The sequence below is a fragment of the Ambystoma mexicanum genome, chromosome 2q (genome assembly GCF_040938575.1).
Source record: "Ambystoma mexicanum isolate Mex_15411 chromosome 2q, UKY_AmexF1_1, whole genome shotgun sequence".
In the NCBI taxonomy this organism is placed as follows: Eukaryota; Metazoa; Chordata; class Amphibia; order Caudata; family Ambystomatidae; genus Ambystoma; species Ambystoma mexicanum.
In genome coordinates, this window is record NC_090924.1 from 1136000668 (window position 1) to 1136014224 (window position 13557).

General features: G+C 48.4%; 1 protein-coding gene across 4 annotated transcripts in view; it reads left to right on the forward strand.

The window, feature by feature from the left end:
• Positions 1-13557, forward strand: part of SNX13 (sorting nexin 13) — a 2094218-nt gene that overhangs the window by 1697580 nt on the left and 383081 nt on the right. For all 4 annotated transcript variants that reach the window (XM_069648499.1, XM_069648500.1, XM_069648501.1 and 1 more), the window contains one exon: positions 5662-5823. In XM_069648499.1, coding sequence (XP_069504600.1) covers positions 5662-5823 — 162 coding nt within the window. The remainder of the gene's footprint in view (positions 1-5661; positions 5824-13557) is intronic.

The following is a 13557-nucleotide window of genomic DNA, read 5'->3' on the forward strand; positions in this document are numbered from 1 at the left end:
CTTTATCCTGAGCACAAAACAAGGGAAGTCAAGTAGAAGGTGGCTCTATTTACCTCCAACATGTCTGGTCAGAAATCAAAACAAAGGAAAAGGAAAGGGTGTCCCATAGAAGCCTATGGAAGGAAAGCAGCAAAAGGAAAATCTTTCCTAATGCAAATTTAGTCTTCTATTGGTTGGTCGGTATCTGCCAGGTTAAGACTTATGTTTAAGGGTGTCTGAAAGCCAGGAACGGGGATACTATACTTACATGGGGCAGCCCCAGTGATCGGGTGGTCTCCAAATTATTGGAATGGCTGAATTCAGAGTATTTCAAACTACATTCCCCTTTAAACTCTGAATCCCCAATGAAAAGAGAGGGGTGTATACAATTATCTTGTTCACTGTGGAATGAATCTCAGGAGCATAGGACTCCATGACTGCAGGGATTGTGCAGAAACTCTGCTTGATTTGCTGCTGTGAAAATCCTGCATAGTCTTCACCAAACCCCAGCCTAAAGTCTCCTCCTATGTAGCCAGGGGAAAGAAGCCTGTACCTGACCTTAACCCTGAGGGTGTTATCGGGGGGTAGGCTCACATTGGAGGAGATGGCTATCAAGGGGAAGTGGTGACTCCACCAGGAGAGGCATGGCATTCATCTTCTTCTGAGGATGAAAGTGAAATCATTCCCAGATATTTAATGGCATCCTATCAATGTACCAATCCCTCTAATATCAATGTCCAAGGAACCCGTTATGAAGTCAGTCAAACAGAATAAAGTTGGTGCCTCAAAGACTCAGGAATTAAAGGTAAAAACCTTGAATTGTTATAATTCTGCCTTAATGAGAAATGCTCACTCTAATATGGAATTACAAATCCTTTCACTCAGTTAATAGAACTGTCTGAATTAATTAAACATAACATGGAACGACTTAATGTTACACATTTCTCTATGGACTTCAGTTCCCATAATGCTAAACGTACTGGGATGAAGAGTAGTAGTTCAGAGGCAATGGGGATAAAGAATGGGAAATATTCAAAGGTGCGGTCTAGTTGTTGCCAATTAAAACACCTGAGCGGGATATGAAGGAGATAATGGGAATGAGGAGAATAACGGTGTAGCAGAGGAAGCTAGCCAAGAAGCTTTGCATGGCAGTACGGGAGGCATAGCTGAGGAAGCTGAAACTATCCAATGCCGTAGCTGAGGAAGCTGAAACTATCCAAAGTGTAGGAGCAGCCGCAGAAAAAAGCCAGCCAGCAGAAGTCGCCACGAAGGGAGAAATTTGCAGAGTGCGTGCAGCAGAAAGCGGCGTACTAAAAAGAAGCCCAGCTGAGGAGATGTGCTTCCAGAGCAGCGTGTGGCAGACCATTAAAACCATGGTACATCTATGGCACTGTAATCACTCCCGAAGATTGACCTGCAACCTACCCGAGGCTCACAAAAGTGGAAGGGAAAGCAGGTGGAATGCTGAAGAACCACCGCAAAGCCTGACAGCAAGATGGAGTCTCTGCAGAGAACCAGGGAGTTTGCAGAGTGCCAAGTCTGACACCAGGGCGCTCCTTACACGAAAGCTGTATTGATATGATAGTTTATTTATATAGCGCCTATACACAATGTGTTTTAAAGCGCTTCAAGGCAAGGGAGGGAACAAGGGGAAAATACGACGACATACTTACAGGCCATGAACAGTAAGGATGTGAAATTAACTATCATACTCGGCCTGACGACATTTCAGATAGTGCAAGTGCTAAGACATAGATAAGGAAGGGAGCGGGAGAGTGGGGAGGAAATGGAAACAGACAGGCGACTACCGTACTAGGCCTGACAACATTTCTGGTAGAGCCGGAGGAAAACAAAAAGGTGAGGGAGAGGGGTGCAGAAAGGGAGGAGAGGAACAAAACAAGCGACTATCGTACTAGGCCTGACATTGTTTCAGATAATACTGGAGGGAGGGGGGGGACAGTAAGGGGATGGGGGAGCAACAGACGAGGTTGCTATCATACTAGGTCCAGGGACAATTCTGATAGAGTGAGTGCATAGAAGAAAGTAAGGGGAGGAGATAGGAAAAGGGAGAGGGGAGGGGAGTACAGAACAGAGAGTAAGCAGTAAAAAAAGTGGAGAAGAAAGAGGGGAGAGCGAATACAATTGCAGAAGTCAGTAGTAACACACATGTTGCAGGTCTGGATACAAGATGAAGATGGGAACAGCATGATTCGGGGCCACCATGAGTACAAGATGCAAAGTAAGTCCAGCATGAGAGTTGAGAAAGGGTGACGCACCATGAATCAATGAAGTCCATAAAAGTAAAATCCAGCATTGGCCTCAAAACGGTGATGGTGAAACCAGAATGTATCAGGACAGACTCCTGTGTGCAGGAAGGGGGGCACAAGAGAGCAACACGGAATGACCAGAGAGGGTGGCGGTGGCCTGTATGGACAGAGGGTGTAAACACATGTTGGTGCATTCCTACCTGCTGTCTAAGCAAGGGGTCGGACCCTGGATCCTCCTGGCCCGAACAGGTCCAAACAGGAATTGCCCTTTTCTTTGACTGCCTTTCGCTTTGGACGCCCGGGCGAGTCACGCCCTTGATCTAAGAGTTAAGAGCAGGAAGGAAGAGGCAGGGCTAAGAAGGTGGGTATTGCTTAGGCCAGGTGACCTAGATCCACTTACACCTGCTCCCCAGCTGCAAAGGAAAAGAGGCTGGAGGGCTCCTTAAGTAGGGAAAAGAGCAGCAAGCAGGAAGGCACCAGGTGGGCGGGGCTTGCTAAGTGGTGAAAAGGAGCGACAACCAGGAAGGCACTAGGTGGGCGGGGCTTAGGTCAGGTGACCTAGATCCACTTACACCTGCTTCCCAGCTGCAAAGGAAAAGAGGCTTGAGGGCTCCTTAAGTAGGGAAAAGAGCAGCAAGCAGGAAGGCACCAGGTGGGCGGGGCTTGCTAAGTGGTGAAAAGGAGCGACAACCAGGAAGGCACCAGGTGGGCGGGGCTTAGGCCAGGTGACCTAGATCCACTTACACCTGCTCCCCAGCTGCAAAGGAAAAGAGGCTGGAGGGCTCCATAAGTAGGGAAAAGAGCAGCAAGCAGGAAGGCACCAGGTGGGCGGGGCTTGCTAAGTGGTGAAAAGGAGCGACAACCAGGAAGGCACCAGGTGGGCGGGGCTTAGGCCAGGTGACCTAGATCCACTTACACCTGCTCCCCAGCTGCAAAGGAAAAGAGGCTGGAGGGCTCCATAAGTAGGGAAAAAGAGCGGCAAGCAGGAAGACACCAGCTGGGCAGGGCTTGTTAAGTGGTGAAAAAGAGCGGCAAGCAGGAAGGCACCAGGTGGGCGGAGCTTAGGTCAGGTGACCTAGATCCACTTACACCTGCTTCCCAGCTGCAAAGGAAAAGAGGCTTGAGGGCTCCTTAAGTAGGGAAAAGAGCAGCAAGCAGGAAGGCACCAGGTGGGCGGGGCTTGCTAAGTGGTGAAAAGTAGCGGCAAACAGGAAATGACGCAATCATTTTGAATATTGAAACAATTCATAAATCAAAGCAGACTTTATTTTCAGAAAACCAAATAGTTAAAGAAAACAAAGCTAACTGGCAAAGAAGGAAGTTCCCTTTTTAAAAGGACTACAAGAGGGGAAAGTCCATAACCAGTACTACCCACAGCCAAGAGGCAGTCAAGACTTTGGGTGATCTATACTACCTACAGCCACGAGACTACAAGAAATCCTTTTCAAGACAACCACTGGCAAAAGCTCATAACCAGCAGTAGCATCAGCCAAGAAGGTGTGAGAAAGTCTTAACAAAGCAAAGAAGACATAAATCCCCTTTTGAGAGTTATACTTTTGGGAATGCGTATATCTCACGTTGCCAACAGCCCAGTGATTGCGAAACCATACTAAGGCGACAAGGGCGCAGATCTTCTTTTTTGGGATTTCAATTGGAGGAAGCTTATAACCCAAACTGCTATCAGTCAAAAGGCTGTCTAGAAGTCATTGAGAGACCCTTTCATTCTCAGTTTATGGAAAACTGGAACACAAGGGGTCAAGAGTCCAGAGACTATAAGAAAAGGCAGTTCTCCGTGTGAGGAATCTTGGTGTGGGGAATCTTGGAATCAATAGCGCTATCAAGTTTGGAGTTAGTTGTAGGAGTTTTCTTTCTGGCAGGCGAGTATACCAGGATGGTGTTTATAGTGGTTAGTCCTGGCAGGCGAGTGGACCAGGAAAGAAGATGGTTGTGTGGTATCTTTATGACAGAAAGATGTGTGGGAAGATCCGTTGGTGAATTAAGAAAATTCATGTACTTTATCATTTGTTTGACAAGCAGTTTCATCCATGAGACAAGTTGATTTTTGCTATCCTGGCAAAAGTGTTTTTTCAAGAAAAAGCATTCAGAAAGATTGAAGTGTTGAAGTGTTATCTCTCAAGAAAGTGTTACATGATAACCGAACAATTGCATTTAAATTTGAACCGGTCTTTTGGGGAGAAAATCGATCATCCTTTCAAGAGGGATGGTGTGGAAGACATTGATGTGTTTTATCAATCAGTTGTGGTGAAAGACATTTGTTGTTTCTCCAAGAGGTTGCCAATTTGCCTTCCTTCAAGAAGGCAGTAAAAAGCCACCTGTTTAATCTTAATCCGGGCTAATCTGTGATTTGCCCTCTTGTTGCCCTCTTGACCACTACTGATCCTGTTGGCGTCAGTCTTGTCCTGTCTTGTGTGCGCTCTGAGGCCTACGGGCATGTGGTGCTTTATAAAAATTAAAATAAATAAATAAGAAAGACAGTGATTGGAAACAACTTTTCTGTTTCCTTGAACAGAACTTTGTGGAATCAGAACTGTAATCTAAGTATCCCCGAATTGATCCAGGGGAGGGACTGCCAACGTAGATGCAAGGAATGTCTTCAAGAAGATTTGAGTTTGATTTTTTTCAAAACTGTTTTGTTGAACTAAAATGTAGCCATATTTTCCTTGCATAATTTTATTGTGTGTATTAGTGTGAGGGTCAGAGATACATTTGGACACTAGGTCATTGTTCTTTAGTTGTAGTTTGCTAGGCAGGAACCGCTCTGTTAGGTTAGGGGAAGTTAGGGGTTTATCCAAACCCCTTTTTACTTTGAATAAATGTTACCTTTTTGTCTGTCTCGCATTTCTGACCCCTCACACAGCCCATCCAAGACCTTTCTCTGATTGTCAAGCTTATTCAGTGTCTGCAGATATTTTACTGTGACAGTCGATAAAGTATGTGTTCAACTGTAACATTGTGTTTGCATGCCTTAAATTTGAACCAGTAGTTTATACAATATTTGTCACCCACATTGTGCTGGAGAAGTGTACCTTGGATGCTCAACTGTAACGACCTAAGTGAGCTAAAAACACCTGGATGGTTTTGTGCACTTGCTTGGATTAGGGAGGTGACCTTTGGGCTTGAACCCTGGAATCAGAAAATCCCTCCTGGCAGTATGAACCCCAAACAAGTAAGATAACATTGGGAAGCAGTAGAACTATCTTCAGAGCTGCCATGGGAGGGAAGTTGAGGGGGTATCAACCAGGAGCCCATTGCCTTATCTTCCACTTTACACAACAAGCGTGTTTAATTTGAGAGAATGTCAAGGAACCAAGTGGTATTTAGAACATTCATAAAATTGTTTTCATTCTTTTTTTCTAATCATGATTTCCAAGATTGTGTTATTTCCTTCAAACAGATGGATACATTTGTAAACCCTCTACGCAATTCCATGAGAAATGTTTCAAATGTGGTAAAGGCATTTCCTGACAGCCTAGCTGAAGGAATGACTAAAGTGTCAGACAACATGGGCAAAATGTCTGAGCGATTGGGGCAAGATTTGAAACAATCACTTTTCAAGGTAAGCATGCATATATGCATTGCACACAGTACATTGTGCCTCTGTTCAGGACTACAAAATCAATAGTAAATCTTAAATGGTTGCTGCTTGTTGTCTTGGAAAATCTGCTTTGTAATATAGATGATCTTAGAAACGCCATATCTCTTGAAATAGTTTCTTGCAGAGACCGGACTCAAACTTGATCCCAGCAATCACGGCGTGCAGCAAAGGTTCAGACTAACTACATGTTTCTATCATTGGAACACCTGCGAAAGATGTGATGCCCACTGCAAAGCCCTGGAGCCCCATGTGCTTATTTTCTTTTTTCCAGGACCAAAACATCCACTTTGCTTTATTTTTTTATTCATTTTCATTTTCATTTTTATTTTACAGAGTCTCCTCCGAAAGCCTTTTTAAGCTTTGCAGGGGACTGTAAGTGCCGGTGTATAGTCCCCTTCAGTAATGCCTATTAGTTGGACCCACCAGGAGACAGCCAGTACACCCCACTGATGTAAATAAGAATAAGGTCTTACTGCAAATGTATTTTTAACATTTTTTTAATGTTTTTTTTTACAAATTGTATTGATTTTTACCAACTAAGTAACTTATAGACTTGCGTATTAATTTGCATGAACATCAGTGATCATTTGTGTCCGCTTGTCTTCCCCCACGTCCCAACCACCCCCAGCCTGATCCACCATGGTTATCTCCACATCTCCACATCTTACAACTTACTGTGCCCTATTTCTAAATTATCCTCTAGTTCCTGCTCATGTCCCTGTTTGCTCCCCTTCCGTGTTATCTATATGTCCAGAGGTAACTAGCTCTGATGTCATAAGTTTGCATTCTATGAGGTCTATATTCCCTTCTTCCGGGCCCCTTTGGGTTATCTCTTGACACACTACTGTTTCTGCTTTCCTTCATTTCTGGAGATCAGCCCACCAAAGGTGTACTTCTGGGCCTTTGTGAGCTTTCCACCCCATTGCAATTCTGCGCTTCACCAGTATGTATGCCGGATCTTTCTACCTTCTCGCAGGTCTCAGCCTCCTCGGTCTTGCAAAACTACCCAGCAAACAGGCCATGGGAGAACTCTTATCTAGTGTAATGCCCCCTCGTTTTAAGGTCTGGGTTATTTCTTCCCAATATTGTCTAATAATATTTGTACATACCCAGAACATATGAACTAGGTCTGCCTTCACTAATCCACATTTAGGGCAATATTGTTCTTGTGCGTTGCTGAATTTGGATACTTTATACAGGGTTAAATATGCCCTATAGGTTACATACAATTGGATCAATTACAACCATGCGTTTCTAGACACCTCTTTGTGATAGGCTATCGCTCTGCTCCACACTTCATCTGTAATTTGTACTTGTAAATCTACTTCCCAGCTACGCCTGGTCTGTGCTAGTATGTCCCCTGGGTTTGACATGAATACCTCATATATTCTTGACACTTCATGTCCTCCCTCTGCAATATTGTAAAATGTCTCTATCGTTTCATCCTCATGTAACTCTCCACGTGCAGTCGGGCAAATTCCGCCCTAGGCGTCTAAGGAGTCTGGCATAGGTGAGATGCTGCCCCAATGATATTCCTGTGTCTGCCACAAGTTCTGCAAAATTATTTGGTCTCCCTTCTTGTACCACATCCCCCAACGTCGCCACCCCCAGTGGTTCCCAGTATTTCCTTACCCTGAGCCTCAGTTGTGCGTCTACCCCTCCAAGGGAAACCAGTGGGATCTGGGGGGGAAATATGGCTTCACTTTCCCCACTATCTGACACGCTCTATGCCACATTGTTTTGCATAGCCTCAGTAACAGGGGAGACCGCTCTCCACTTGGCCTGGTTATCCAGATTATTTGAAAGAGGTAAAGTGGGCCACTTGCTGCCTGAAGCAACTGCGTCTCTTGAGTTTGTTCATCGGACAGCCATCTTACTACGAATTGTAGTTGGCTTGCCACAAAATATGCTTCAAACTTGGGTGCTCTTATACCGGCTAGTTCATATGGGTTCTGAAGTTTCACTAGTGCCAACCTATTTTGTGAGTTTTGCCATAGGGAACTGCAACATATACTATCAAGTCTCTTAAAAAAGGCTTTCGGGATATCGTACGGGACATTGGTGAAATAATGTAGGAGTCTTGGGAGTACCACCATCCTTAACAGTGCTGCGCTTCCCCTTATTGAAAGCAACAACCTGGCCCAGAATTTCATAGAGTTTTCTATACTATCTACCGCTTTCAGAGTGGTTTGAGTGTGTTTGGTCTTAGGATCATGAAAAATAGCAACCCCAAGGTATCTCAACGTGTGCACTTCCCACCTAATCGGTAGCACCGGTAACCTGCTCTCTGGTATTCCTATGTATCCCGCTAAGGGGACTAAGCACGACTTTTGCGCATTAATCGTAATGCCCGATAAAGCCGCATACCGTTCCAGCACAACTAGAATCTACTGTAGGTTGGTTTCTGGATGTTGTAAATATAAGAGCATATCATCTGCGCATAGTGAAATCAGATTTTTGCCCCCCGGCCTAGCTATGCCTGCATCTAAATATTCCTTACGGAGATACACCGCTAATGGTTTGAATGCTAGGATAAAAAGCTCCAGAGACCATGGGTGCCCTGCCTTGAGCCCTTACTTAACTGCCATCGCTCTGAGATGGTTGTGCCCATCTTAACCCGCGCTGTTGGTTCGTTGTATAACAATCGCGCCCATGCAATGTACGTTGGACCTAAGCCAAAGCTCTTCAACACCGCCATCAACCATGGCTATCTGACAGAGTCAAATGCCTCGACCCCATCGAGTGAGGCTACCGCTAATTTCTGTGTGCTACCCTGGGGTATGATCTATAATATGATGTAGCATTTTAAGGTTGCTTGCAATATTCCTATTCGGCACAAGCCCTGATTTGTCTGAGTGGATAAGCTTGAATGTAGCCGGCTTAAGCCTTTTGGCCATTATGGCCGTAAGAATATTACTGTCTTGGTCGAGCAATGAAAGGGGTCTGTACGAACCACAATAGTCTGGTTTGTTGGGCTTCAACGGGGGGATAATTGACTCTTTTAGTGACTCGGGTAGTATACCCAAGTTCAGTGCCACATTTAGCATAGGGGGGCGCCACATCCGTTATGTATTCTTTATAAAAATAATTCACTGGGTAGTCCGTCGACTCTTAGGGTCTTACCCGTCGACAACTCCCTTATGGTATGTTCTAATTCCTCTATAGTTATGGGGGCTTCCAGTCGCTCATCCTCTTCTGCCTCCAGCTTGGGGAGATCAATTTGTGAGAGTGCTTCCTCTATCTCCGACATATCACATTCCGAGGTCTCTGCGTATAGTACTCTGTAGTAGTCGTAAAAGCATGTATTTATACCTTCCTGTGTAGTACACATTTCCCCATCTTCCCCTTTTATTGTTCTTCTCATTTCCTTTTTAGTTTCACTCTTGGAAAGCCATGGCAGCAGGCGTCTAGGCTTATCGCCTTCCGCAATGCTGTCTCTCAATTTATTTCCTATAACTCAGATGACCTAACCTACTCCAGTGTTCCAGACATTCCTGCTGTAGGAGGGTGACCTCTTCAGCCTTTTCTTTTGACCTAACTCCTGAGCTTTCTTTAGCTTCTAGTTTAGTCTCCGCCAAAGCAGGTCTCTTTCTATGGTGGCTTGTATGCCTTTATTTTCTGCTATTGCCGTCCCTCTAACCACAAATTTGAAGGCTTCCCATAGTGTACCTGCTGTGTCAACACTACCAGTGTTATATTTAAAGTATTCTTTCACTCCCTCTGTTAGGTGTTTCCGGAACTCTGTATTTTTTAGCGCTTCCCCCCTGAGCCTCCAAGTCTAGATCCTTGCTCGGGGGCGGTGGGGACATAAAATGCCATGTGATAACCAATGGGGCATGGTCTGAGAGTACTCCAGTTTTATATTCCCCCTTTTTAAATTCACCCAGGGTCTCCACGCCTGTGAATACATAATACTCTACCACCTGCTCCTCAACCTCCCGAACCAGAACGGGGTCCCGGAACAGCGAGACTGGATACCTCCATTTCCAGATGCCCACAGGGCTTTTCGGAGTGAAGAGCTTAAAGATAAGGGGGGCATGATCCCCAAGGGCAATCGCCTCGATCTCTAGCGCAAGAGCTCTTCCCAACAGTGGTTTAGAAACCCAGACATAATCTATCCTTGAATGTGACCTATGCGCATGCGAGTAAAAACTGAAGCCCACAGCACCCCCATAGAGTTCCCGCCAGACATCGACCAGGGCCAAATCCCGCATTTTCCATACCAGGTCACCCGAAGGGCCCGCCTGTGAATCCGAGGAGACAGAGCTCCTATCCCTCAGAGGGTCCCACGCTAAGTTAAAGTCTCCCAGCAGGAGAATATTAGCCCTGGCAAATTTCCCTAGGCGGGCCAGGACATTTTGTATGAAGGCATCTTGGGCTTGGTTGGGAGCATAAAGTGTCGCAATCGTGAAAGTGTCCACCTTCCCTTGCAGAATCAGGGCTAGATATCTAACGCATTTGTCTTTTTGCATAGCGCTGACAGTGAAATCGAGTCCATCTCTCAGGGCTATTAATACCCCTCCCTTCTTATTTGGTTGTGTGGCCTGGAATAACGGGGAATAGCCCCTACATTTAATCCTATGGGTGTCCCTAGTATGGACGTGGGTCTCCTGAAGGGCCAATTTCTGTGGTTGTTCCCGCTTGAGAAACCTCTCCACCCTCAACCTTTTAACCTGGGAGTTAAGGCCATTCACATTTAGTGAAAGGCACTTTAAAAAGTCGGCCATAACTCAAAATTGGCGAAGTCTCGCTGCCCCACTCTGGTCCCCAAAGCACTCTATCGGATACCATCCAAAAGAACTCTTCCACCTCAGAACACAAGACAGGCTCCCAAAACCCAACCCCTGGATCCACCCCCTTCCCACCCCTCCCCCCCCCAAAGCCAGGCGAGATCGGTTGGCACCAAGCCCCCCTCGTGACCAATCCCCGAGAACCGAACTCCATAACACACCCGGAAACTCCTCACGCGGGATAACCCAATCCCATTCCAAGTACCCACCCCTCCTCCCTCCCTGATGCACAAACACCACAATAATACTGCCCAACAGCTGGTACCGAACAGCTTAGACTGATGCCCTCCCCGGACTCAACTTTGGTGGCCGCATGGCTACCCAAGGGCCTACGTGTCCAAGGGGGGACCCGCCTCCCCCGCAGGATCCCCTGCTAAATCAATGCCAATGTCCCTCCTGGGGGCTGGGCCGTGGCCGCCTTCTTTCCCCACTTGGGTTTAGCCGTAGACCATTCCCAAGGTCTACGTTTGGTAGGCTGCACCTCTGGCGGCGCCGCAAGGGACTGCGACCGCTCTACCAGACCAAGCAAGGCCAGACCCTGGTCACAGGTCGTGATTTTATGATGGGAACCTTGCCAAGTGAATTGGAGACCAAACGGTGGGCCCATCTATACCGAATGTGCTGGGACCGTAGTTAGGACAGGACCGGCCCATCCTTCTCCTTTTAATTAACGTAATCCGCACCAGGTCCTGAAACAAAGCTATTTCGGGACCGTTATGGGTGATGCGCGTGGCCCCTCTCGCCTTTTCCATAATCTTCTCCTTCAACGCGAAATTGTGGAATGCCACTAGCACATCACGTGGACGAGAGCCCGGCTCCGGACTGCGTGTGCCCACCTGGCGGACCCTGTCAAACTGCATCTGTGTCTTGGCCAGAGTCTAGCAAGCTGCTGAAGATCTCCTTCAACGTTGCGGATAGCTCCTGATCGGAGTTGCTCTCTGGAAGGGATTTAACCCTGATGTTCAACCTCCTGGACCTGTTTTCCAGATCCTCGGCTTGAAGCTCCAAATTCTGGGTAGCTGTCGCTAGGGTTTCCAGGAGAATGTCCACTTTCCTCACGTCCTCGGTCAGTTCCTGGATGGCACGCTCATTGGTGTCCACCCTCTCTTCAATTTTGTTAATATCTCTTTTAATGTCTCTGAGGCCTTCTGCTAGGTCTTCATGGAGCTTGTCCATCTGTAGCTGGCCCGCTGATGTAATCTTCTCCACCAGGTCCGACATAAAATGCGACAGCATGGCCTGAGTCACCGGCCCGTCACCGTCTCCCTGGGCGGCCTCAGGTGCATTTACCTCTGTGGGTACCGCTATGTCCTGGGTGGACGTCATCTCCGTGTCTTTTACCCAGAGTTTTGTAAGGAGCCCCTCCGGCAGTCTCCTAGGGCCCTTTCCCTGGGGTGGATTCTCTCTACCCCTTTTCCTGGACATCTCCAGACTGATCCTCTATGCGTGGCAGGTGGCCAGGACCCCAGGGACCCAACGCCGGGGACAGCTGGGCCGCCCAGCCACAGGCCTGGTGGTTACTGCGATGTTGCACTCCTTCCCCGGTGCTCCTCCAAAGGAGGGGGGTGCCGCCGGCCCCGAGCCAGTCCAAACTCGCCCAAGCCGCGTGTATCGTGGCACCAGCCGGAACCCGGTCCCAGAATCTAGGCTCAGCACCTGGGCCCGCCTCAGTCCCCCAGGGCCCCCTGCTTGGACCCCTTATCCCAGTGTCTTGAGATCTCCGCCTGGCCCCCTCGGCCTCTGGGGGTTGGGGCCTCGTACTGGGGCCCTTTGGGCCTCTGCTAGGGCCGAATTTGCTGAATCCATGGTCCCAGGCCTCCACCCCCCCCCCCGTCTCCCCTGCCAGCGCCCCTCCAGAGGGGGGCCCTCCTACATCCCGCGGGCACCCCCGAGCGGCAGGCCCAAATACTCCGGGGGCCGAGGGATCCTCTTTCCTTCCCGCTTCGAGTAGCTCCCAGGATGTCACACCTCTCCGCGAGCCCCAGGGCGCCCCTGTACCTCCAGCGGCGAAACCTCCTCTGCTAGACGATGGGATCCGAGAGGGGGCGGCACACCTCCATCACCGTCAGGGCCCAAGAGCCCTACAGCCATTCACGGGGCTCGCCGCCGGGGTCCGTCCGCCGTGTCTCCGGACCCGGCTGGTCTCTCCGCCTCCTCTAGCCGCAGTGAAAGGACGCGAGCGGCGCCGCCAGAACGCAGCCCGCGATGTGTCACTGCCTTGTCTTCGCGGGGGATTCGCCCGGGCTAAGTGCTCGGGTGCCACTGCCAAATGCCCCCGCTACCCACCAAAAATGCCAGGGAGGGCCGCAGATGGAGCAGGCAGAAGATAGCCTTTACCAGGTCGGGATCCCGGGACGCCGCGTCCGCTTCCCTACGCGGCCATCTTGGAATCCCTGCCCTGTGTATCTTGAAAGGTTTTAAGGCCTCTGAGTGGTATCGAAGGCGCAACCCAAATCAGGACTCCTCTGGCACACGCTGAATACGATGAACCCAAGGTTGTGCCTCCCCACTTTTTTTTACCAGTGTGTTTTGTCTCTCTAGTGAGATGTGTCTCCTGCAGGAGAGCTATATCAATCCTCTGGCATCTCAAATAAGACATTACCCTATTTCGTTTGATGTAGCTGTTAAAAACCCTGCTAAATTTACCTCGCGTGGATCTGTAGGCTAACTTCCCATTAACTACCCCAACAACTCTACACCCCCAACCCCCAAACATTTGCCCAGTGTTGTGTACTGGGTACACGCGTTGCGCATGTGCGAGGCTCATGAGCTCGCGCATGCGCGGTTGTTAAATAAAGGCGGTGCCCCGGCAGTTCTAGCCGGAGACCGGAGCCATCGCACGTCTCCGGCGTGTGTCTTTGGTGTGCCTGACTGCGTGTGCCTGGGCGCGCGCTGAGTGACTTGC